Below are 23,911 nucleotides of genomic sequence, written 5' to 3' on the forward strand. Positions count from 1 at the left end.
GTCTGCCGCTTCCACTTGCTAAATTGAATAAAACTATTTAAATGCTGTTTTGATGCTGTGGAGGATGATTTTATATCAGAGAAAAACAACTTTCCTCTGAAGGCTTGATGGAAGTCGAGGCGATTACACTCCTGGCGCCCTCTGGCCGCACCTCTTATACTTCATCTGTCCTTGATGTGTCAGATCGCAGCAGCGTAATCAAAGTTCAACCTTTTCAACCAACAGGAATACTCCAGCGAGCGTTTAAAGAAGACCAACGAGCTGCTGAGGGGCATCAAGCTGCTGAAGCTCTACGCCTGGGAGCACATCTTTTGTGACAGCGTGGAGGAGACCAGGGGCAAAGAGCTCACCAGCCTGCGGGCCTTCGCTCTTTACACGTCCATATCCAGTAAGAGCACTTTGTTTCCTCCTCTGCACACACTGACCGCTCGCTCTCTGGCATTTGAACTTCATGAAAGTGTGCAGAAAATAACAAAATATTCACAGCAAGGCATGAGTCTTCAAGCTACATTACTACCTGTAAATATCTGCAATTCAAAGCAGAAGTATCAGAATAACTGGATGTAAAGATAAATAATGTTTTATTGTAATACCTCTTATGACGTCTTATCTCCCTCCGTGCTCTCCAGTGAACAGTGGCAGCAGCCTGCATGGCTCCAGTCCTGCAACAGACTGTGTCTAATCTAAAATCAATAGCTGCTGATAAAAGGAGAGTGGAGCAATCATAGTTTCCTCCTGAGCAGTTCTTTACAAGAGTAATGAAACAGAAATAATTCATGACAATAATAGAAACCAAGGTTTATAAACCATTAACACAAAGGTTGTGATGATCCAGCGTGCACTTTGCCCCGATACCAAACCCACCCAAGCCGCAGCTTCACTCTGCTGCCGTCTGACAAGCGATACAGAAGTATCCGCTGCCGTACCACCAGACTACACAGTTCATCCTCTGCACTCCACCTTTACTAACTTGCAAAATATAAATACATCTCTATTTCTACTTTACATTGTTTATTTCCACTGGTTAAAGTCCTGAACATCACCTTCACGTCTGTTTCTTTTCTGCTTTCAGTTTTCATGAATGCAGCTATTCCCATCGCAGCCGTGCTGACGGTGAGTTTCACCTCTAGCTCTTCTACCAATTAATTCACCTGAATGTAAAATGATTCAATTCGCTCTCCTTAAGATGAATCTGCTTAAAGTTATGTCTGATAATAAATACAGCCAATAACTGTTGAGTCTTGACTTTCCCCCCGTGTGAAGGACGGAGCAGACGCAGTGTTGGAGTGTAGGATGTCCAGAGTTAAAGGCTCTCTGACAGTGCCACATGAAATCCTGTCTGTATTTATAGAAGTCCTTCACGGTTGCAGACTTGAGCGGAGACAAATTAGAAAAGTCAGACAGATACCAAGGAGAAGAACGAGCATCAATAACAAACAAAAATGTTCAGCAGCAGCTCGATGCCGACAGCCAGATAGTGATTTGTCTTTGAAGGGGCCACGACTGACTGTCAGCCTATTAAAAGTTACTATTTCACAGGTTTAAGGATCTTAAATCCTTGTTTTAAAGACTAACCTCAGGTCACTCTGTCCTCCCTCTCATCCTGCAGACGTTTGTGGTTCACGTTCACATCTCCGAGGACGCTGATCTGTCCCCAGCTGTGGCCTTTGCCTCTCTGTCCCTCTTCCACATCCTGGTCACCCCCCTCTTCCTGCTCTCCAGTGTGGTGCGCTCCACCGTCAAGGCTCTGGTTAGGTGAGAAACTTTTGCAAAAGTCAGATTTATCCTTTAATTAAGGGTTCATAATCTGCAGATAAACTCGGAAACACTGTTGTTGTTGTTGTTTTTTTTAAATACAATCATGTGGAAGCAGACGACAGCTGGAACAACAGAAACACTGACGATGAGCAGAGTAGTTAAAAAAAGCAACTTGATTAGATAAGTTGACCTTTTTTCCTGCAGTTGATGGATCAGCTGCCTTTGTTCATTTCTCGGTGCTCTCGCTGCTCTCGTGTCTGGCGCTGCAATGTTTTGCTTATTTACTTCAGCAATTAGCTTCCCAATTAGTTTGGCCATCGAGACATCTGTTGTGATTACGCTGCTGCAGAATTGAAGATCTCTGTTCCTCTCCTGCTAACTCTGATGAACAAGTTAATAACTCCCCGTCCTATCATGTTACTGGATGATTACAATGTTCTCTTGTTATATTGAGTTGTTGTAGATACACTTCTTATATTGACAGTATTTAGGCTAATTAGGATACAAATGATTAAGAGGTCATTTAGCTGACTCGGTTTTATCTGCAGGGAGGTGAATCAATTCGAAAACAAGTAAGACAACTTGAAATAAAGCGTGAATCGAGCGTAGAGTGAACTTATTGTGAACGTTGACCAGTTTTATCTTAAAGGTTGGGTGTTCAGAAAAGGTCACACAGATAATGGAAACATACTTTAGGCTAAATTTAACTTCCAGATCGAAAAGTAGAACATATAATGGTGTCCCTGAGCTACGAGAGAGTATGCATGTGCATGTGCATGGAAAATAAAGTATTTTTTCCAGATCGATGTATCTTTACACCGCTACAAATGAAACATCAGGAAAAATAGTCAAAATAAAATTTCAATATTTGGCTGTTCTGTGAGTAGCAACCTTACTGCTCTACCCTAAAGTGGTTTGTTACGCCCCCTAGATCTAAAATCTCTCCCCTCAGATGATTAGCTAAATAAGATAAGAATTAATTTACTTCTTACAAGATTATAACATCTAATGGTGTCTCATGAAGTCAATGAAGCAGGAAACTGCACCGGCAATGAGGGCAGATCAGTTGAATTCCCATCATCTCCTTCTGTATGTCTCGGAAATGATCACAGGTCAGGAGTGTAACGGCCGAATGGGCTTCACATCACACATCTTCTACATCCAGGAGGAGGACAGCTCGTAAAAACTGTGCTGGTGTCAGCACCTTATTTAACAGCAGTAGCTTCTTTCTTTCCTGCATGTGGACGCTGCCTCTGATCCTCTGAGAGGAGTCTATTTTTGGGGACTGTGTGATCTGACACACTTTGTCAGACACCAGGAAGAAGAAACGTTACTCTGCAGATGCAGCACCTCAGTTTATCTTCACACTTCGACACGAGAAATCGTCTCTTTGTAGAGGAAGAATTGAGTTGACAGTGTTGTAAAAGTCATTGTGCAACTATAACTATATTTAATCAGATTTCATTTTTAGTATTTGCTCTAACACACTGAGTTCACTGCGGTATGTTACCTGTGTATTGATCCTTGAGAAGCTGCGTACATATGTGAGTAAACTGAAGGAAACTCGTCCTAGTTGAGGGTTACAGATAAGTTACTTAGCTCAGATTCAGTAATTAGACGTGCATGACATGTCTCAGGGAAGTATTTATGCAGTGGAAGAAAAGATAATTTAATTGAGAGATGTAGAGATGTGTGAGTGTGTGTGACAGGGAGAGAAAGTGAAGATGAAGCTCGTTCAGTGTGGACGCTGTTATCTTTACATGAATGAAAGTGATCTCTGTTAGTTCACTTCATCATTCATGACTTCACGTCTCTGTTTCCTTCTCCTGTTTTTAATCTGCAGCGTTCAGAAGCTCAGCGAGTTTTTCTCCAGCGACGAGATTGGAGACGAGCAGGAGCCCAGAGCGATGTTGACCTCCGGCTCCAGCAATCACAACCAAAATAGATACCAGGCTGTGGTGAGTTCACGCAGCACATTTCTTTGTGTTATCATCAAGGTAGAAAAAAGCGTTTGTTTCTCACTATCTCCCCTGCTGGTGCGTCGAGGCCGTCTCACTCTGCTGTTGTTTTTCTCCCTGCACCTTATCATCTTCTTCCTGATGATATCACCATTTTTTCCCTTTGTTACCTCGTGCGTGACGTTATGCACCCCTCCTCCAGTCATCCTCTAAACCTTTCCCTTCGTCCTCCTCCTCCTCTTTGTCCCGGTACCTCAAGCCCCTGAAGGTGGTGAACCGGAAGCGCCCCCCGAGGGACGACTGGAACAACTACAGCACACAGGGGGACCACGAGGGCGACGGGCCCTCTCAGGACATGGACCAGGACATCTGTATCAAGGTGAGAGACGCAAAGAAAGGACAGATATCAGATACCACCTGGACGAGTCGGTGACAAGATGATAAATTCCTGCAGGTGTTCAAACAAAGATATGACCTTTTAAAGTTACGATCTTTTGACTTTTCTAGCAATTAGGGACATTTCAGGATGTAATCATTATAAAAGTGAGCACCAGAAGCAATAACAGGGAGATGAAAACAATAATAATGTTTTGAATTATCTAAAAATTGTTATAGTTTGCAGGTGTAACGGTAGATTCATCCTGTCAGGAGGGAAAACAAAGAGAAAACAAGCTTTTCTTTAATCATCTCTGTTAGAGAGTGAAGGAACAGAGAGGCAAAGCTAATCAGAGCTAATCAAATTAAATACTCTCAGGTATAGTAAACACAATATGTCTGTGAGAATAGCTGCAGTTAAATTAAGTTAAAGACAGCATATTAAAAGCCTCGTTCTTATTTTAATTGTGGGTGTCATCTCTCATTCAAATCAGCATCTCCCCTCCATGTCCTCGCCTCTCAAAAAGAAATCCACAAACGTGATTGTAAATAACATTTAAAGGTAAAAGAAGAACAGAAAACATCTGTTTCTATGTGTAAAATAAATCCCTGCCACAGTTTCTCCACGTCTTGATCGCTCGTCAACAGCATTTTCAAAAGTGACTTAATTGGCGCTGAGGTTTCATCATTAAATTTTTTTTAAATGGCATTTTTTTGCCCTTAGAGAGGCGGTAATAACGTGTCTGAATGTCTGGGACGCTGCTGACATTATGAAATGTAGGAAAATTATCTTTCAAGCTCAACATCCACCAAACTGCAGCGAGTCGCCTGCTCAGTTAATTCCCTGTGTGTCATTCATCTTGGATACAAGTGAAGTCACACTGACTTCATATCACCTCATCACTACTCACATGTTTACCGTTCACATCTTAAAACGTGACTTAATCTCTGTTTGACACTAAACCAGTCCGTGCTGTGCTCTCCTCAGATAAACAGCGGTTATTTCACCTGGACCGACGGGCCGCCAACGCTTTCCAATGTGGACATCAGGATTCCTTTTGGTGAGCATCAGACGGTGACACGTACCTCCTCAGCTCCTTATTTGTTTCTCTGTACAGTTTCTTTTGTCATTAACTGACCGTGATATTGTCTCGCTCTCTCTCTTCACACCTCTCAGGTAAGATGACGATGATCGTGGGCCAGGTGGGTTGTGGGAAATCGTCTCTGTTGCTGGCGGCGCTGGGTGAGATGCAGAGAGTGTCAGGAGCCGTCACCTGGAACAGGTCAGCGATGAGTTCACTGGGTTTCTCTCAGTGCTGATCGACTCTGATATGTTGGATGTGAAGGATTCGGTCTCCTGGTTCTGTCACTGAGAGGGTTTTCCTCCAACAAGGAAGCGCCGGTGTCATTAACATAACAGGATCTATACGGGGGTCAGCCCAGTGTATTAACCTCCTCCCGCTCCATTCAGTTACAAACCAATATGATACATGTGCCCCGAGGGAAACTGATGCACTGTGCGTTATAAAGATCGTTCCTGAGATGGTGAAAGGTTAATCTGAAGTGAATCGCTCCCAGCGGAGACCCACAGCGCTGCTTTTTAAACCTCTCTGGTAATTGGACTGTCGGAGGCGGCTGAGTGTTTTTTATTTATGTGTTTATACGCAGCGATGAATTCTACGTCGCTGACAGGACGAAGTAATTAGCATCAAAATCAGATCCCGGAGTTCGACGAAGCAATATAACATACATTTATTTATAGGTCAGCGAAATAGAGCTGATATTGCATCTTTTATTGTCTATGGCTGACACATGCAGGATGGAGGAGTGTCACACATTCATGATTGATTAAATGCAGACTGCAGGCTTTAAATCTAAATCCAGCACATTTCTCTTTGGAGGTTTAATCTGCTTATTGTAGGTCACTTTTAAAATCAGTGATTTCATGTTACGCTAATGAGAGCGCATCGCTTATTATCAGATAATTGGGACAAATCAGGATTAGCTTCGTCCTTCTGGAGCGACTTTATGTTTAAAAGATGTGATGTGACCTTTTTTTCTGTGATTCTTCAAAGAGCAGAAATCTCTGCTCCTGATCTCCGGTAACAGGTGGTAAATGTCAAATGCATTGCAAGCCCTTTTATGTATTCATAGTTTATAATCTTGAATGTTGCTTACTAGCTTTTCCCAGATAAAAGAATCAAAGGTCATATATCAGTGAAGATGGCTGTGGGACATTGAAAAAAAAAGTTTTACAGATGCGTGTTTCCAGTGTTGCAATGAACCTCCATTCTCAATGTTTCCAGTATTTCACATTAAAACATCAGGAATTTATAGTTTATTGACAACAACGTTTCGGTACTTAGACCTCCATCAGGTTATCTATATCTATAGAAGATAACCTGATGAAGGTCTAAGTCCTGAAACCTTGTCAATAAACTTAATTGCAAGTGAAGCGGACAGTGTGCGGGAGTCTTCTTCCTGATTCTGTCGGTCTTCTCCTGCGCACCTGTCGACCTGAAGGTGTGCAAAAGCTGCACTCTGTGCATTAAAATTGTATAAGTGAAATGATTGTCAGACAAACTGTAGGTTGTGCTAAATGAATGTGATGTAATGAAGCTCACTGCAGCGTTACCTCTGTGTGTTTCAGAGAATTAGGGTCATAGTTCTGCTCTGTTGGATGCTACAGTACGGTGGTTTGTGATTATTTGTGTGGACTGTCGCACTGAATCATTTCTCTGCTCTGATGGATTTGTGTTTTAGTTTTAAAATAACACAAATGGAGCACTTTGCATATGCTGGGCCTGATCCCAATGCTTTTTGTGCAGTAACCTCTGCAGTCTTTCTTAGACGGTCGTCAGTACGGAACAAATCATATACTGAAGTAATGCCTAACTTATAATAACTCATGAGGCATGCATGAGTTAATCAATATCTACGTATATAATCTGTTCCCTTATTCTGAAGCGTCACCTCGTTATCTCGCTGCAGAAAGTGAACATCCGACTGCACGTTTCAAACCCAGTGGATCTAGAAAAGCAGCGAACATTTGAAATAGCTCGGCTGAAACTGACACCACCTGATGCATTCTGGGAGTCATTAGTTTTGATCCTCCGTGTCTGAGTATCTCGTCACCTACCCAGGATAGCACCGCCATCGGTCTCCACTTGTCAGCAAAGTTTAGTTCCCCCTTACGAGCTACACAAACACTCACACAAACCCCCCTGGTTCTGTCCCGGTGCCAGGCCCGCGCTGGAACTGCCTTTGATATGAGATTGGATCGTGCACCCTGCCGGGCAGCAAATCCTCGAGCTTATCATGTGTCCGGGGGAGAGACTGAGGAGCTGTCATTTGTCCTCCTTAAGGGTCCAGACACACATTTCAGAGCAATTTCCACCGTGTTTGTTGTCGTTATTGTCGTGCTGTGTTTCAAATCGTGAAGATTTATGGCCACACTTTGATGAGAAGTCATGTGTTGGACTGTAAGAGGAGAGTTGGCGATAAATCACTGAGATAAGGAAATGCACATAAAGCAAAAAAGGCAATAAGAGGACGAGTGAGAGCAGCATGTGCCTGGCAGGAGTGAACAGCATGACTAATCACGTTCATGAAGACGGCCTCTTTGACTTGTTTGAAGGTGATTGGCGGCTCTGAGAGTCAGCTGTTTACTGATGGTGCCGCGCTCCAGAGAGTAATATGAATATTTTATATCATCTTAAGAATATTCCCCACTAGGATCATTTTACTAAACAAGTCAAGTTGCCCTGTTTTCTTGCAGCGTCCATTTTTCTGAGCGCTGGAAGGACTTCTGGTCCAAGTTGTCTTCGTCTTTGATTTTAATGAATGTTTGAAGTTTTGCCCGTCTGTGTAGTTTCACTTCAGCTTCAGGCTACGTTTTTAAATCAAAGCGCTTCACTTTTCTCGCTCTCTCTCGAGAGCTCTACGCTTTTTGTGTTTGTATCCGATTCATTTTTGAGAAAGTTAAACCTGTTAGTGGGTCAAAATACAGGTCATGGAAGGCGGCATTTTTCCTCGAGGGGCTGAAATGTTTACAGACGCAGTATTTCACGAACACAACCGGTCATCCTCCCCCCACCTGCTGCCTCCGGGCCCCGCCGTCCTCCCCCTGCCCACCCTACTCCACACCAAATATAGCACGGAGCGGGGGTGTGTCATCAATGTGGACGACTATTTGTATCTTGACCTCAGTTTCCAGTCGAAGCTGTGCGTGTTAGATATCTTGTTTTGCAGTGAGGTCCTTGAAGGCAGCATAGGGAGGTTGTGACCCAGAAAGATTCCCTCTGAGGTAATAAACTGCTGCGTATCAAGTGGCCGACCCAAACTCAGACAGTGACAACAGCACTTTACTGCAGGGGATCGATAAAGTATATACAAACCTTTGTTTGTTGAGAAACAGGAAAGTATTATCAGTTGTTATCAGGCGTGGTCGTCCCAGTGGACATGCTCCATTACTCCCTGTCATCATTAGGAGCGACAAAGTTTTTGGTGACGGATGTTTGTGTTAATTAAAGACAGTTAGAGACTGTGGGAGGATCCTCAGTCCGGCTTTGATGATTAAACTCGAGTTTATAAAGAAACTGTGTTGTGTTCGACTCCCTCGTGACTTCTCCTCTGACGCGACCTTGAGCACTGAAGGTGTTTGATTGAGTTTGAGGGGAAATGGCCCTCAGCGGTTCAGTCAGAGATAAAAAGTCATCAGCTCCCATCAGCTCCAGCGTGATTACCTTGTTTTTATGATGGCTGCAAGATAAAGACCTTCATCTGTCCATTCAGTGTCTCCAGTGTCTCTCAAGTGTCATTAGGTGATGAGGTCTGATGAGGTTATTTGCTGAAGGAGTATTTTCACTGTTTGTTGTTAGAAATTGCTCAGTTTAGCGCTGATAACTGAAGAAAGCACCCACAAAAATGTCAAATGGATTTTCACGTGTTGATTTGAATGTTCACAACCCACGGCCTCGTTCCTTTTGAAGACAAAGGATTAATATTCGGTACTTGTTACGTACTTAAGTACCAGAAACCTTGTTGTCATTAAGCTTAATTGCAAGTGAAGTGGATCGTGTTGAGTTTTTCTTCCTGATTTTGTCGGCGCTCTTCTCCTACGCAGCTGTCGATCTTAAGCCGTCCTCTGTAAATAGACAGAATTCAAATGGGACAAATGTTGTTGTGGAAAAGGAAATTTTACATGTTGTTTAAAAAGGTGTGAATTGACTGTTCTTCTTCTATATGATGTATTTAAACTCTCGCCATGTGCCATCTAAATTCATTCTTGTAAGATGAGAAAGATTTCTCCTTTTTGGAAAACAAGGAACAGCCAGCTTGCTATGAGATATACATTTTAAAAGTAACATATGTATATTTAGTCAAATTTTATGTTTTTTTTAAAGGTGCCAAGAATTCAAAACATTCAAAAAATGAAAAAACATTTTCAACAGAATATAAAGAAATAACAATTTTGACGTTACGTCGTTAAACGTGTGTATTGTGTTAAAGTTAGCATGCTAATTAACTAGCCCCTGGCCTAAAAACCTCTTTCTCCCGCTGGTCCAAAGCTCCTGTGCTAGCGGTGTAAACACCAACACTCCCCTGATTGTCCGGCTAGCTGCACGGCTAACAAACAAGCTAACAGCTGCTACAGTCACGGATGTCCAGCAGTTAGCAGTTACTCTGGTGATACGCTGCCACTATTTGTTGGGATTGTGAATTCAAGGGGGCAAATTCTTACATATTGCACCTTTAACTAAAAATAAAATGACTTATATTCAGTCAAATCAATACGGACGAACAAAATAATGTAGCAAAGTCTGTTTTATGTGAGTTTTATTAATGTCTCTATAACAAAAATGATTTAATAAACTGTATATAACGCTATAAATACACAGAAATACACAAATGAATGTGCAGATAAATACAAATATTGTCTGCTCTGGTTAGATGTACAGCAGAGGGCTTAACTTCAGTTTAACACCTCCTGACCAGAGCTGCTGACACCGAGCATTTAATCTCTTTTCCTTATTTTACACAGTCAGTTAACGTTGGTGTTTACATGTATGAATGTGGCATGTCGAGCGTCTTAAATGTCAGTCAGCCAGTTCGCTTCCTAACAGCTGGTGCTCTCTGCTGCTGCGTTAGAGTCGCTGTTGTAAATCGGCTCTGTGGTCAGAGTCACCTTCTCAGGACGACTGAGAGGTGTCAGCGTGTCGAACCTAAAAATACACAGCAGCGGCTACTGAGCATGTGCAAAGCCTCAAACGGCCAATCAGATCTTAATTAATTTTAATAATGAAATAAGAAGAGTTTATGTGAGGCCTGATCAGTCAAAAAAGCCGACTTCATAACTTTGCTCCCGGCCTTTGGCTCTTCTCACTGTACTTGTTAAATTCTTAATGTGAAAAAATTGCTTTCACTTTCATTAATAAAGTTATATCTCCTTTATTATGCAGCCTGCCGACACTCGACTCGGAGGTAGATGAAAGGTAAGTGCACTCAGCAGCGCCATGATGTGTTTTTAATGGTTCCCCTGAAGAAGATCTGAGACGAATACATGAAGCACAACCAAACAGTCGACATTCGATTAAGCTGTTGCACATAAAACATTAGCGTTGAACTATAAATCAGAATTATAAATAAAGCTCTGCTGACATTACTATCATTGTCACTGGATTAGCTCACATAAGTAGGAGGTGTAGAGAGTATTTTTGAGCACTGTGGATTATTGTTTATATAAGTAACTCAACTGGGCACACACACACACACACACACACACACACACACACACACACACACAGGCATGTCATCCTGAATATGGCCGCAGTATATCAAACTTGGGTTTGACGGCTGATGTCTTGTCACTGACTGATGCTGCCGCTGTCTCTGTCTAACCAGACACTGACATGAGACTCTCAGCTCGGTGTGTCTATAGATAGCATGATGCGTTCAGGGGTGTCAGAACTGACCGCCGCCTGCTGAATAACAGTAAAGGACGGCACATACGGCCGCTCTCGTGGTCTCTAATCGAAGCACAGTGAATAAAAACAGCTTCAGTGTGCAGGGTGAACAAGACACTGACACTCGGTGCTCTGCAAAGTGATTTCAAGAAATACAATAACACTGTTCATACAGTTATACAGTCAGGGCTGGTTTTATTTTGTCATATCTGCAAAAGTATGTATGTTTTGCAAAGAGAAGGGTTCTGCAGAGTGAGAAAACATCCAAAACAAAACATTAAATAGCAAGACAAAACTTCAGTATAATACATTTCAATAGTGGTTTAGCTTTCATAACATTCAACGTGAAAGCCTTCTCCCTAATTACTTTCACACTAGGTGTTGTTTTACATGATCATTGCTGCCTACAAACGAACCCTCAGCTGAGTGTTCAGTGTCACTTTTTTTAGCTCCACGTGTCTCTTTGACTGTCACTGGTGAGGAAAGTGTCAGGATCAGAGACAGACGCTGCTGTCTAGTCAGGAAGGAAGGAAGGAAGGAAGGAAGGAAGGAGGGAAGATGGCATGTAGAGAATTTGTCACCTCAAACCAGGAGTCAATCTTTAGGAAAAAACATGCCACCCTGTAAAAGTGAAAAGGAAAGAAATCAACTCAACATCACGAACGTCCCTTTATTTCCCCAAACCGATCAACAACATGACGTCAGCAGTTCCTTAATTTATCCTCGTCTGTCTTTTTGATAAATCTGGACGTTTCTGACACATTCTGACGCCAGAAATGCCAAATTTTCACACACAAATAAATCTCTTCTCACCTCAAACACGGAAACCTAAAGTGAGAGTCACACACAAGATGAACAAGATATCAGCGAACAGCCACCAAACATCCCGACAGCCGCGCCGCAGACCTCCTGCTGACGTACTAATCCCAGCCCGAAGAATCAGATCCTCCGAGAACCGCATGCGTCAGAGTCCGAACGCTGATTTCCATATCAGCAAATTACAGGAAGAAAAAAATTAGGTGGGTGGGCGGGTGTGTTATTTATAGAAGGATAAGATCACAGCTAATGATAGACGTGTTCATGTAGGGCAGCGCTCGGCCTGTTTGTGTTTGTGGGGCTGTGGCATGATTGCCATGGTGAGGGGGTTGTGTATGTGTGTGTGTGTGTGTGTGTGTGTGTGTGTGTGTGTGTGTGTGTGTGTGTGTGTGTGTGTGTGTGTTTGTGTGAATAATGTCTATTATCTCAGGTGGAACAGTATTAGTTATCTAATGTGTGCATGTGTGTGTCTGATCTTTCCTCTGCAGCCCCACAGACAGAGATGCAGCAGGTGACGGCGACATCAGGTGAGTAACAGCACGCTGCATGGCAGGCGGTCTCCATGGAGACGCATTACTGTTATCAGTAGGGATATTACAGCTTTTCTTACAGTTATCTAAAAAACCCACCGAAGATAAGAGAGCACGTGATATTCCCTCTCGACCCCTCAGCTACACACATTGACTCATAGACTCGTCACGAAGTAAACATACAGAGCAGATTATTGTTCTTCTTCATGTGTTTTTAAACCCCGCTGGTAGGAAGAGAGGTGCTGTGGCCTACGCTTCCCAGAAGCCCTGGCTGTTGAATGCGACGGTGGTGGAGAACATCACCTTCGAGATGCCCATGATCAAATCCAGGTGAGCTCCTCGTACCTGCACTGATGCCAACATCTGTTTAGGTTCAAAACCGGCTGAGCTTCTCAGTAGTTTGATAACCACAAGTTTGATGGATACTTTTTTAGACCGGGTCAAGAGTTGGCAGAGGAGAGAGATGGTTGCTGCTGTAAACCCTGAGGCCACCGAGGCACCACGACCAGAACTACAGATATAATACAAGAATAAGCAGACAGCTGATGACAGAACGGGCAGATAGTGGAGAAAACAAACATTTTCCTCAATACTGAAATTAGAGCAGTTGGAGCAGCACCACAAACTGCAGACAAAAGTTGATTTATTGCACAACTGCATTAATTAAAGCTCAGTGTACCTAATTAATTGATAACTGGGTGTAGCTGTTGATTGATTGAACGAAACCTTCCAGGCTTGCATTAGCAGCCACTAGTGTGGCACAATTAAACTGTCTGTCTGAGCACATTCTCCTTTTTAAAATGACATCCAGCGATGTTAATTAAAGCAGAGTAATCAATGAGTCGTCGGGCCGAGCTGTTAATACAAAATAGAGGCAATAACCTTCCTGCTCCCTGAGGCCGCCGTGGTAAAGTGGATGTGTTGATGTCTGATTAGCGTTGAGTGGGTCAGTGATGAACTGTGAGACGCTGAGGCAGCTCCAGGCAGGATTTGTCCTCGCTGAGAGTGTCTGCAGTGTCACTCCTGGCAACAACAGCACACTGTTCTCACCTGTGTGGGCACAAAAACACACACATTTACTGACACACACTCGAATGGTCTTTTATGAAAGGTCAGCCGGGCTCTCTCTGGGTCTAATGGACTGTGGTTTGTTGCTGTGGAGATGTTTGCTCACCGTGTGCTGCCTGTCCTCGCTGTCTCCTTTGTCTTTGTCTTCACGCCTCTGCGTCTCTTCACCCCGTCCTGTCCTGCTGTCTGTTTATTTCTTGGCAAGATCCAGATGGGCTAACTCACCTTCGTCGTTGCAGCACCAGGTGTTCCCAAAAAAAATTTAAATGAATGTGTCCTCAAGGCTGATTTAATCACCCGTGTCTGCTGCTGTGTCACTTATAAGATTTTGTGCACAACAGTCAGCTCAAGTACAAACCAGCTTCATAGAGCTGCTAGCTCGGCTGCAGACTCATTAAGGTGATATTTTCCCGTTAACCTGTTTAAATGAGCAGCGTGATGTTCCTCTACGTCTGAACATGAGCGATCGACTGATGCAGCACTGGAATTTGTTCCCAGTGCGTCTCTATTTCTATTTCTGAAATCGTCTTCGTCTTCTCTCTGTTGTCGAAGCGAGTCTGATCGATCACCGTGGGCGAAATCCTTCGAGTTTAAACCACGAAGGATGAAACTCTTTTCATCTTTACTTCACTTAACCTGCACGGTTCTCTTCAGAAACCCTGATGGCTTGTGCTGCGCATACGTAACAGCAGGTTATGTACAATGTATATAACCTGTATAACCATGTATAATTCAAATGAATGATATCCACAGTGTAGATTATAAGCCAGGCCTGTAGTTTCCTCCTGGCGATCAGCAGCTGCTGTCAGTCAGCTTCTGTTTGTGCTCCACAGATACAAAGCCGTGATCGAGGCCTGCTCTCTTCAGCCTGACATCGACATCCTGCCACAGGGGGACCAGACGGAGATCGGCGAGCGGGTCAGTACCACAGAAATAATTGTATTTTTCTTTAAATTCCTCTGTGGTCTTATTATTTTCCAGATCTTGACAAACATCCCACTGTGGCTCACTGCAGTGCAGAATCGTTACTGTGCAGCGAGGACGTGATGTTTGTGTGCACAGGGAGCTGCGTTGACCTTGTTCAGACGGAGAGCACTGTCATGTTGGATTTCTTCATGCAGCCTTAACACAAGAAATACACCCTGGTCTCATGTGTTACTCTGGCGGACGAGTACAACAGGCATTTATGGATGTAACCATTTTGTTCATTCGTCTTTGTCCTAAAGTTTTCTTCACATTTCTTTCCCGACCTCTGCTGCAGGGCATCATCCTGTCAGGCGGGCAGAAACAGCGCATCAGCGTCGCCAGAGCCTTGTACCAGCAGACCAACCTGGTCTTTCTGGTGAGTCTGCACACCTTGTATGTAGCTTTGTTAGCCTCCACAGTGAAACAGTGTCTCTATTTTTGATGCCTCCGTATGTGACTGAAATAGCAACACACTGTCTAAAGCTCGGCTGCAGGGCTGAGAGGTTCGATGCAGCTTTCTATTGACAGTTTGAAAATGTCAGTTCTTGATGGATTTTACTGCTTCTCAGTTTCTAATAATAGCTTCGTATTAAAATGTTTGTGACTAAAGGCTACAACTCTCCATTTAGTCCTTTAGTCTATGAAATGTATAGTCAATTCTCTTTATTCGTCTGACTGACAGACTAAAGTCTTTACTGTACTGTAAAGTAGAATCGAATGTTCATTTCAATGTTGTCCAACTGGCCAGCCCAGGACCCTTTACATCTACCTTATCCACTTGCAATATTGTCTGACACCAACCAGCCGGACAGCTGATGCCACAGTTGGTTTGCACAACCAAAGAATTTATGTTTTCACTGTTTCGAGTAGATGACAGACGGCAAATGTGGCGCACAGTGTCATTTCTGAGGAATGTTTGCCAACACAATGCCTGTGCTAAGTTGTCAGATGTTGTACACATTGGTCCAAAGAGTCCCAAACATGCTCAAAGGTGACACGTCCGATGAGTTTGCCGGCCACGCAAGAACTGGACTGTTTTCTGCTTCCGGGAATTGTGTACAGATCCTTGCAACATGAGTCCGTGCATCGTCACGCTGCACCACGAGGTGATGGTGGTGGATGAATGGCACGACGATGGACCTCAGGATCTCATCACAGTATCTTTGTGTACATATTGCATCAATAAAGTGCACTCGTGTGGGTTGTCTGTAGCTTATGCCTGCTATTACCATAATCCGACCGCCACCATGGGTTACCACTCTGCTCACAACGCTGACATTGGCAAACTGCTCACCCACCACAACGCTGTACACGCCATCTGCCATCTGCCTGGTGCAGTGAAACCCGGGCATCCATGCAGAGCACATTTCTCCAAAGTGCCAGATGCAAGGAGCTCACTCCACACCCTGACGAGAATGTCGAGCACACAGATGAGCTTTCCTGAAACCATTTCGACCAACTGGTGCTAAAAATTAAATGGCTCTGACAAACCAACTGTTGCATCAGCTGTCCGGTAGGGTGGTCTCAGGCAGACATGCAGGTGAAGAAGCGGGATGTGGAGGTCCTGGGCTATCGTTCCTGGTGAAATTAACACGGGCAACAGCTCTGGTGATCATTCCTGCAGTCCAATCACACACTCCCTCAAAACTTGAGACATCTGAGACAGACTTTGGGCTCTGTGGAGGCATCTCCCCGATATCCCTGATGCTCAGTAGATGAATACCAATGATGTTCTGGGTGGTTTAATCACTGCAGATCACTTTAATCACTTTCCCATGTAAGCTTGTGATGCTTTCCTTGCAGTTGTTCTTGTTTATGTATGTATTATGTTTATGTATTTTGTAGGATGACCCATTTTCTGCCTTAGACATCCACCTGAGTGACCATCTGATGCAGGACGGCATCCTCAAGCTCCTGAGAGAGGAGAAGAGGACGGTGGTGTTGGTCACACACAAACTGCAGTATCTACCACATGCAGACTGGGTGAGACCAGTGTGTGTGTGTGTGTGTGTGTGTGTGTGTGTGTACGTGTGTGTTCACCAGAGATATTGGCAGCTATTATCTCAATCGACTCGATAAACTGTGGAGTTAAAGACCCGTTTACTCTTTCACAGCCACAGTAATTGATACGATTGCCCGTTTTGATTGCTGTTATATAATTCATGATGTAAACATTGTTATCTGGGTGCAGAGAGTTTACATTATCTCTGAAAGATCCCAGTGCGCGTAATGATTGATCTCCAGTGTCAGCTAATGCGACCGATTGTGTGTGTGTGTGTTTTGATAGATCATTGCCATGAAAGATGGCACCATCCAGGCTGAAGGGACTCTGAAGGACATCCAGAAGTCTGAGCCTGAACTCTTTGAGCAGTGGAAAACCCTGATGCACAGACAGGACCAGGAGTTTGAGACGGTGATTAATGACGTTTAAAATCTTTTGCTTTTGTTAAATTTAGGAGTTTATAGATTCAGGAGAAGCGCAAACAACCCCAGTTAGATTGCCTGAATGATTGCTTAATGTTTCAATAGTCTTTAATCACATGTTTGTCTTTGCCTCTTGCAGGAGACGGAGGCGGCGAGTATGACAGACATGGAGAGGAAAAACCTGCGGAGGGCGATGTACTCCAGAGAGGCCATCAGGACCGAAGAGGACGAGGAAGGTGAGAGGTCACAGGAGACGAGCAGCTTGATGATTACATGTGTGGATGATTGCAATCAATACGTGCACACTGATGATAATAGAGGCGTTCAGCTTTATGATAACAACTGCTGCAATGTTTGCGTTCCTGTCTCCTTTTTCTTTATTTATTCTCTCCTGTCCGTGTAAACTTTACGTGGGTGTTAAACACTCTTCAGGCCGTTTTGGTGGTCTTGGCTTCTCTATAGACTTCCTCAGATATGACACCACCTTCTCTCTCTTAGCCAAACACTGAATCTGATCCCTTATGTGTGTGTGTGTGTCTGCTGTTGAATGTTTGGCTGTTGGTGAAGGGTGCTGAGGTGCAGTGGCTGTACTCTTTATCTGTGTTCTGTGTTGTCTCCCCCGTGCTGACGGCACCCCTGCGTGGATTTGTGCGCTGGCTCCAGCATCAGCTGCTGCCCTCGATCAAGCAGGTGTGCCCAGAAAGCATGGACTGACGTGAACTCGTGACGCTGCAAGAAAATCGAGGATGTGTCAGCTTCTCCCACCATCTCAGAATCTCATCATCCATTTAGACCTTTTCTTTCTTTTTCTCGCTTCTTCCCTGAACATGTGTCACTCCTGCTCCTCAGTATCTAAAAATGGCAGCATGATTGTACTGTGGATGATGGCAGCAGCAGTCTGTTTAACCCTGCCAGTCATTCTCTCCATTTACTTTTCCTCTGCCTCCTCTTCGCCTCTCAGCCTCATGCTCCAAAGCTTGCCGCATGATGTGATGTGATATATTTGCATCAGGGGTGGGGAGGAGGTGGGAGGTCGTTAACATTAGCTCCTGGACCCCAGTCAGTGTGCCATGGCTGCTCTGTTCGCACCTGAAAAAACACGCCTAGCGCATAAATGAGCATCTGCTTGGTTTGGCCTTCTTTCTCTGCTGTTTTTCCTCTCCTCTCCTCTCCTGTGCTATTAGTGCTTCTTAAGACAGAAACATGAGTACAAAATGATGACGATCAATTATCTATGAAAGAGGGTAGGAGGAGGAACGTCAGAAATGTCAGAGAGCATATGAGCAGTGAGTCACAGCAGAGGAGATCGCAGTTAAATACAGAAATCTTTGATGTCAAGAAAGAACAGATCTGTGAGGGCACAATCGTATTCGTTAACAAAGATAAAATGCAGTCGGCCTGGTCAAATCTAAAACCAAAAAGCTTCTTCCACCATTTCAACTCGTCTCTGTCTCGATCCCAGAGGAGTCCTCGGACAGCGACGACGACGACAACCTGTCGCAGGTGATGCGTCAGCGCGCCACCATCCCCTGGCGCTCCTGCGGCACCTACCTGTCGTCCGCCGGCGTCCTCCTGCTCAGCCTGCTCCTCCTGTCGCAGCTCCTCAAACATTCCCTCATGGTCGCCATCGACTACTGGCTGGCACGCTGGACGTCGCAGGTCATCGCGGCCAAGATCGAAGCTACAGCTCGAAACTGTACCGTCGTTCAGGTGAGAGCCTGTTGAAAATTGACTGAGATGATTTCTTGTTGTTAGCTGTCCTCTGTGCTGATCAGCAGGTTAACGAGCCATTGATTTTCTCTTCTGCTTGATTGTCGCTGCTCTTAAGAGGTCACACATCAATACTTTAAATGCAGCCTCTCAATGAAGATCAACTGCTTTTCTTCTTCTGCCCTAAGTGGGAGGTCAAGACTCCTCCATTAAGTCAAAGGATAGATCTGAGGGGTTCGTGAGATGTTTCTTGGCATAATAAAGGAGAAGTGTTACGACACAAATGTGGATTTTTATCTTCAGTCCAGATAGTTTTATACCTTTGCCTCTAAAATATATAAGACACTGTGAGGAAGCCAAAAAGGTTGCAAAACGCACTTAACTGCATATTTTTGGGTTTTGGGCTGAAATTAGCATGCTAACCAGCTAGCCCCAGCCCCGACAACACCTAATTTATGAGGAAAAACTGCTATTTCCTGTCAATTTCAGTATCCGTTGACAGAGAGGATTTTGGTACGGCATGTACACATGAGTACAGTAACACCAAAAGCTTAAAGTAATAATACATTCGCCGAGTTGTTGCGAGCCTCATACGCGCAACTTAAACTTGCTTAAAAGACACAGAATCAAACAGTCATTGATTTTCCTAAATGTCACTGGCTAACTGAGCAAACTAGCTAACGGCATTCAGCAGCAATTAGCGGCTACTCTGCTGCCCCTGTTTGTTTCGGAGTCTGACTTTTACAAGAGGTCTATTCTCATGTATTGCGTCTTTAACCAATATTGAATGTGAAGTTTGTTGCAGCCCTTATTTACAGTAAAATAAACTCACGTACAGACGAGTAGAGTTAATCAGATCTGTGTTATTTTCTCGAACAGGCTGGAGTGAAATTACGTAACAGTTTTCTCACTCAGTTGAACGGCGCTGACCTAAAACACAGTCGCAGACGCTGCCAGCTCCAGATGGAGCGTTTTCTCTAACACGGCCCGGAGCGACTGCAGCTCAGACTCATCTGCATGTTTTCAGAGGCACGAGAATGCATCGACGGAGTCTCTGTGTCGAAATGAAGAAGCTATTTATAAAAAGGATGTTTACAGCAGAGCGAGAGTGTTTGTGAAGCCTCACATGCGGCTGTCAGGGAACGACTCAGAGAAAGTGCTGCTGGGAAATGTAAAGATTCAGAGACTTAATTCATGTAGACGTTGAAATAGCTGCAAAAATCATGTTAATAAATGATGTCTGAGGCTGATTTGACCTTAAATACATTGATTAAGAAGTGTGTGTGCATGAACATACGCCTCTTTAACCTTTGTTCAATTTTTTAAGCTGGTCTTTCAGCTCCCTCCTCCTCAGTTTTAGTCCGGCACGCACACACATAATCTGTGAAAGCTAAGTGACACACAGGCACACATGCTCGTAAACACAATATTTATACCGGCGAAGGTTAAGCCGTGTTGTTCACATGTCGGGGAGGCCACAGCAGCTGCTGGCAGGTTATCATGTTCCAGGTCCAGTGAGGCGGCATTATTAATAGTCACATACGAGATGCATGCGTGTCTTTGTTGTGCACGTGGCTGGACTTTGGTGACAGCAGGTTAAAGTATCCAACACAAAGAGCGGCAGTCGTCTCTCCTTCACTCCTCTGTTTCATTATAACACACAAACACAGGCAAAATGTACGGTTAAGTGCAGATGGATTGCCGCTTGACTGCCGAGGACATCGTGTTTGGCTGAGCTGCAGCGAGTATTTGCCAGGTTTATCTAATCTCTCCGCTGTGCTGCCGACTAATCCACGTGGAGACACTCAGAAGTCCTGTTCTGCTATCAAACACAAGGCCGGCACTTTATATCACTGCCAGGCTGCTGTGTGACAGCACAGGACACTGAATATTCACTTCACTGTAATCTGCACAGTTTCTGTCTGTTATCTGTCTGGAAATAAAGGAGCTTTAAGATGTACAAACGGCCAATTTTTGACCACACGCCTCAAAAATGTTGGCAATGTTTGTCCAACTTTACCTTTCTTTAGGTTCAGTTTTTCAATTTTATGTTGTGAAAACATTGTGCTTATGCTCTGGTAAGGTTAAGGCATAAAATCCTGGAGACCTGATGACAGGGGAGTTGATTCTGGTGGGTAGAACCGAGCCACTGGATGAAGAGCTGGGGGAGGATGGGGTGGAGGAGGGTCTGACAGCAGAGAGGAGAGCGGTTTTAAGTTTGACAGCAGAGGCATGACAGGTGAATGGAGGGAGCAGGGAGAGAGGTGAATGAAAAAAATTGTCTTCCTGATTGAACTTGAGCTGAGCTTCATCAAGTTTTGTTTCCGGTGAGATGGCTAGAAAACGTCCTGATGTCTCCTTGAAAACATCCAGTGGCTTCACACTTGGAAATGTGAAACGCTGCCTCTCAGAGTCGTCTCCAGCTTGGCAGCCTCCTCGCCCAGCTGTTACGCCGAACGCCATCCCATCCTCCTCCGGAAATGAAAATCAGGTCATAAACATGTAATGTGAAAAATGCATAAACGTACCACGCCAGTTTTTCATTCTGGCGACTGAGCTGTGATGAAAAAGCAATAATTCTGGTGTAAACACACTTCTGATATTGTAGCTGCCTGGTATATTAAAAATTGTCGATGTATTTGTCATGTGAGCAATATTAGATGACACATTTATTTTTATAATTCTGTTATTCAGAGCATTCATCCATAATATCAAAAGAGAAATTGTTTGATATTATGAATTGCGAGTATGTTTTGAGGCTAGAAGTTGTCAGAAACCTGAGGTTTGTGATGTTTAACTGTATAAATTCAATTGATCTTCATGTTCACGATCTTTCCCGCTCATGTCGGTGGTCCGTATGATCTGAGCGGTGATTATTCATTCTTCTTGCTGCAGCGCACACACTGCATCACCTGCCGCCTCACTCCCTCCACCTCCGCAGCCGCCTCCACCATTAACATTAAATGTGCTACATGTTCGTTAGATGTTGTTTATCTCAGGCTGTGCTGGGGGTTTATGATCTCTGTGTTGAGGATGGTCCCATGTGTTCCAGTGCATCACATATTTTTATGTCAAGTTGGATCTTACCTGGCTGTGTGGCGTCATAAATATGAATGTTTTAAGTGAGAGAAGAAGGTAGAAAAAGATGAGACAGAATCAGTCCAGGCATGAAATGAGGTGGGAGGTAAATTGAGGAGAAACTGAGTTTCTTTCTTGTTAAAAGGCTGCCAGATCAGCTTTCAACGCTTCACTGCCTGTAGATAGCTAATCGTTAACCAGCCCAGAGTTAAATTAGGCTTTTAATTACAGTTGAAGCAAACTGAGTGACAGGAAAACCCCCACACTTTCTCTCTCTGCAGGCCTGTGGCTTCAGTCACTCGTGGTATCTGTCGATCTTCAGCGTGCTGTGCTGCCTCGGCATCGTCCTGTGTCTGGCCACCTCTGTGGCCGTGGAGTGGACCGGCCTCAAAGTGGCCAAAGAGCTTCATCAAAAGCTCCTGCACAAGATCGTACTGGCCCCCATGAGGTACGACGCTCAGTGTGTGTGTGTGTGTGTGTGTGTGTGTGTGTGTGTGTGTTGCAGCTCTGCCTCGTGACGACTGAGAAGGAGGCAGATGTGTGTGATAAAAACAGATCATTTAAAGCAGGAAAACACAGTTAAAGCACCTTTTTTCGCCCCATTACCCAGAGTACCATCTGCTGTCCCTCACACAAAACCTAGGAGACATCACTTACAGAAATACGCTCACATGCACGTAACACACCTGCACGTACTGCACACACGCTCACATGCACAGCTTCATAAACAGATGTTTTATTGTAAGCATGTGGAAATCTCTAAAATATGTTTTTTTATGCCTGCAGGCTGTTCGAGACGACGCCGCTCGGCAGCATCCTCAACAGGTTCTCCACGGACACGAACACGATCGACCAGCACATCCCCACCACGCTGGAGTGCCTCAGCCGCTCCACCCTGCTGTGCGTGTCCGCCCTGGGCGTCATTTCCTACGTGACCCCGGTCTTCCTCATCGCCCTCCTGCCGCTGGCCGTCACCTGCTACTTCATCCAGAAATACTTCCGGATGGCCTCCAGGTGAGTGAGACGACACACAGGGCCGGATGTCACCGACTTCACGCTGCTGTAATCAGAGCTGTAGCTTTTCCGTGGAGGACGCTGAGGTCACATCCTCAAAGCTTTTACGACCTGAGAAGAGTTTACTTTCTATAAATACACACAAATAACACAGGGAAGGTTTTTAATAGCTGATTTATGACTCAGCTGATTTGAATTCAGTGTTTTCAGCCCCAGAACATTCAAACATTTCAATACAGTAAGAGGTATCATGTGTGTCTCCACCTTCCTGGGAGTGAAGCAATCATATTTAGATCATTACATTTACATCTAACTAAAATACCCCTTTAAAGTTAGGGTTTTTTCAAAATTAAAGCCTTGATAGGATGTGAAATATGCAGTTTTGTCCATCACTCCAGTGCAAGTAACTGTACATGACTGAGTATAAGATGAGCATAGTTTGATTCAGCTTATCTGAGTCTGTCACCATGGGAGTAAATCACAAGTTTCATCACAGTGCGATATTAAATCAATTCTTTGGACGACTATACGATATTTGCCGATATCACAAAGTTTGCCAGGTTACAATACGACGGGCCTGTGGTTGATATGAGATGATATCATATGTCAATTTAACACAATCAGTGACATTTATATGAAATCCGATTTCTTCAAAATCCAAAATATTTCCACACTGCACACTCTCCTCATCGTCTTTTTATCTGTCTTTGTCTCGGCTGCTTGCCATTCTCCTCGGGGCAGGAATCGGTGACACAGATGCGCCATGGGAATTTCAAAATAAAGGCGTATCTCAACGATGGCAGCGATATAAATTGATGTTTTCGCTTTGCATCGATGCTATTGGATCAGACACACATCCAAACTGTTAGAGCCTCATCTTGTGCTGTTGTTTCATATCACGTTGCTCCAACCTGACGCACTTGAATGTGAGCCGAGCTTTGCTTCAGTTGATATTTCCGTCTCTGCCGTGTTTCCTCTCTTCCTGTCAGGGACCTGCAGCAGCTGGAGGACAGCACCCAACTCCCTTTACTCTCCCACTTCTCTGAGACAGTGGAGGGTCTCACCACTATACGAGCCCTCAGGTGATCGTTACGAACACATTTTTACACCCTTTTCCACAGTACGCACTCTCAGAGTTGTGCAGAAGTTGAACTACCTGAACTGAATGAGGAATTACTAGTAGAGGATTATTGTACAACATCATTTGAGAGGGATTACTCCACTCCACTCCATTACTCCACCTGGATTA

At 44.2% G+C, this 23,911-nt stretch overlaps 1 protein-coding gene across 5 annotated transcripts in view; it reads left to right on the forward strand.

Annotated features, from left to right (window-relative positions):
- The window catches only part of abcc8 (ATP-binding cassette, sub-family C (CFTR/MRP), member 8), a 55,477-nt gene that overhangs the window by 21,979 nt on the left and 9,587 nt on the right, over positions 1 to 23,911 (forward strand). Inside the window, exons 11-30 of one of the 5 annotated variants that reach the window (XR_014623410.1) lie at positions 226 to 388; positions 1,073 to 1,113; positions 1,610 to 1,755; positions 3,602 to 3,716; positions 3,919 to 4,095; positions 5,080 to 5,152; positions 5,269 to 5,374; positions 10,553 to 10,585; positions 12,361 to 12,399; positions 12,634 to 12,732; positions 14,304 to 14,388; positions 14,732 to 14,812; positions 16,282 to 16,419; positions 16,724 to 16,849; positions 17,000 to 17,095; positions 17,487 to 17,550; positions 18,323 to 18,570; positions 21,930 to 22,096; positions 22,435 to 22,662; positions 23,662 to 23,744. Coding sequence is in view for 4 of the 5 variants with exons in the window: in XM_084364220.1 (XP_084220346.1) it covers positions 226 to 388; positions 1,073 to 1,113; positions 1,610 to 1,755; positions 3,602 to 3,716; positions 3,919 to 4,095; positions 5,080 to 5,152; positions 5,269 to 5,374; positions 10,553 to 10,585; positions 12,361 to 12,399; positions 12,634 to 12,732; positions 14,304 to 14,388; positions 14,732 to 14,812; positions 16,282 to 16,419; positions 16,724 to 16,849; positions 17,000 to 17,095; positions 17,487 to 17,550; positions 18,323 to 18,570; positions 21,930 to 22,096; positions 22,435 to 22,662; positions 23,652 to 23,744 (2,318 nt within the window). In the remaining variant the exon portion in view is untranslated. Of the gene's footprint in view, positions 1 to 225; positions 389 to 1,072; positions 1,114 to 1,609; positions 1,756 to 3,601; positions 3,717 to 3,918; positions 4,096 to 5,079; positions 5,153 to 5,268; positions 5,375 to 10,552; positions 10,586 to 12,360; positions 12,400 to 12,633; positions 12,733 to 14,303; positions 14,389 to 14,731; positions 14,813 to 16,281; positions 16,420 to 16,723; positions 16,850 to 16,999; positions 17,097 to 17,486; positions 17,551 to 18,322; positions 18,571 to 21,929; positions 22,097 to 22,434; positions 22,663 to 23,651; positions 23,745 to 23,911 lie in introns of all 5 variants that reach the window. The other 4 variants (XM_084364220.1, XM_084364221.1, XM_084364222.1 and 1 more) reach the window with 4 other exon arrangements.

The sequence above is a fragment of the Pagrus pagrus genome (genome assembly GCF_965226575.1).
Source record: "Pagrus pagrus genome assembly, chromosome: 10".
Lineage (NCBI taxonomy): Eukaryota > Metazoa > Chordata > Actinopteri > Spariformes > Sparidae > Pagrus > Pagrus pagrus.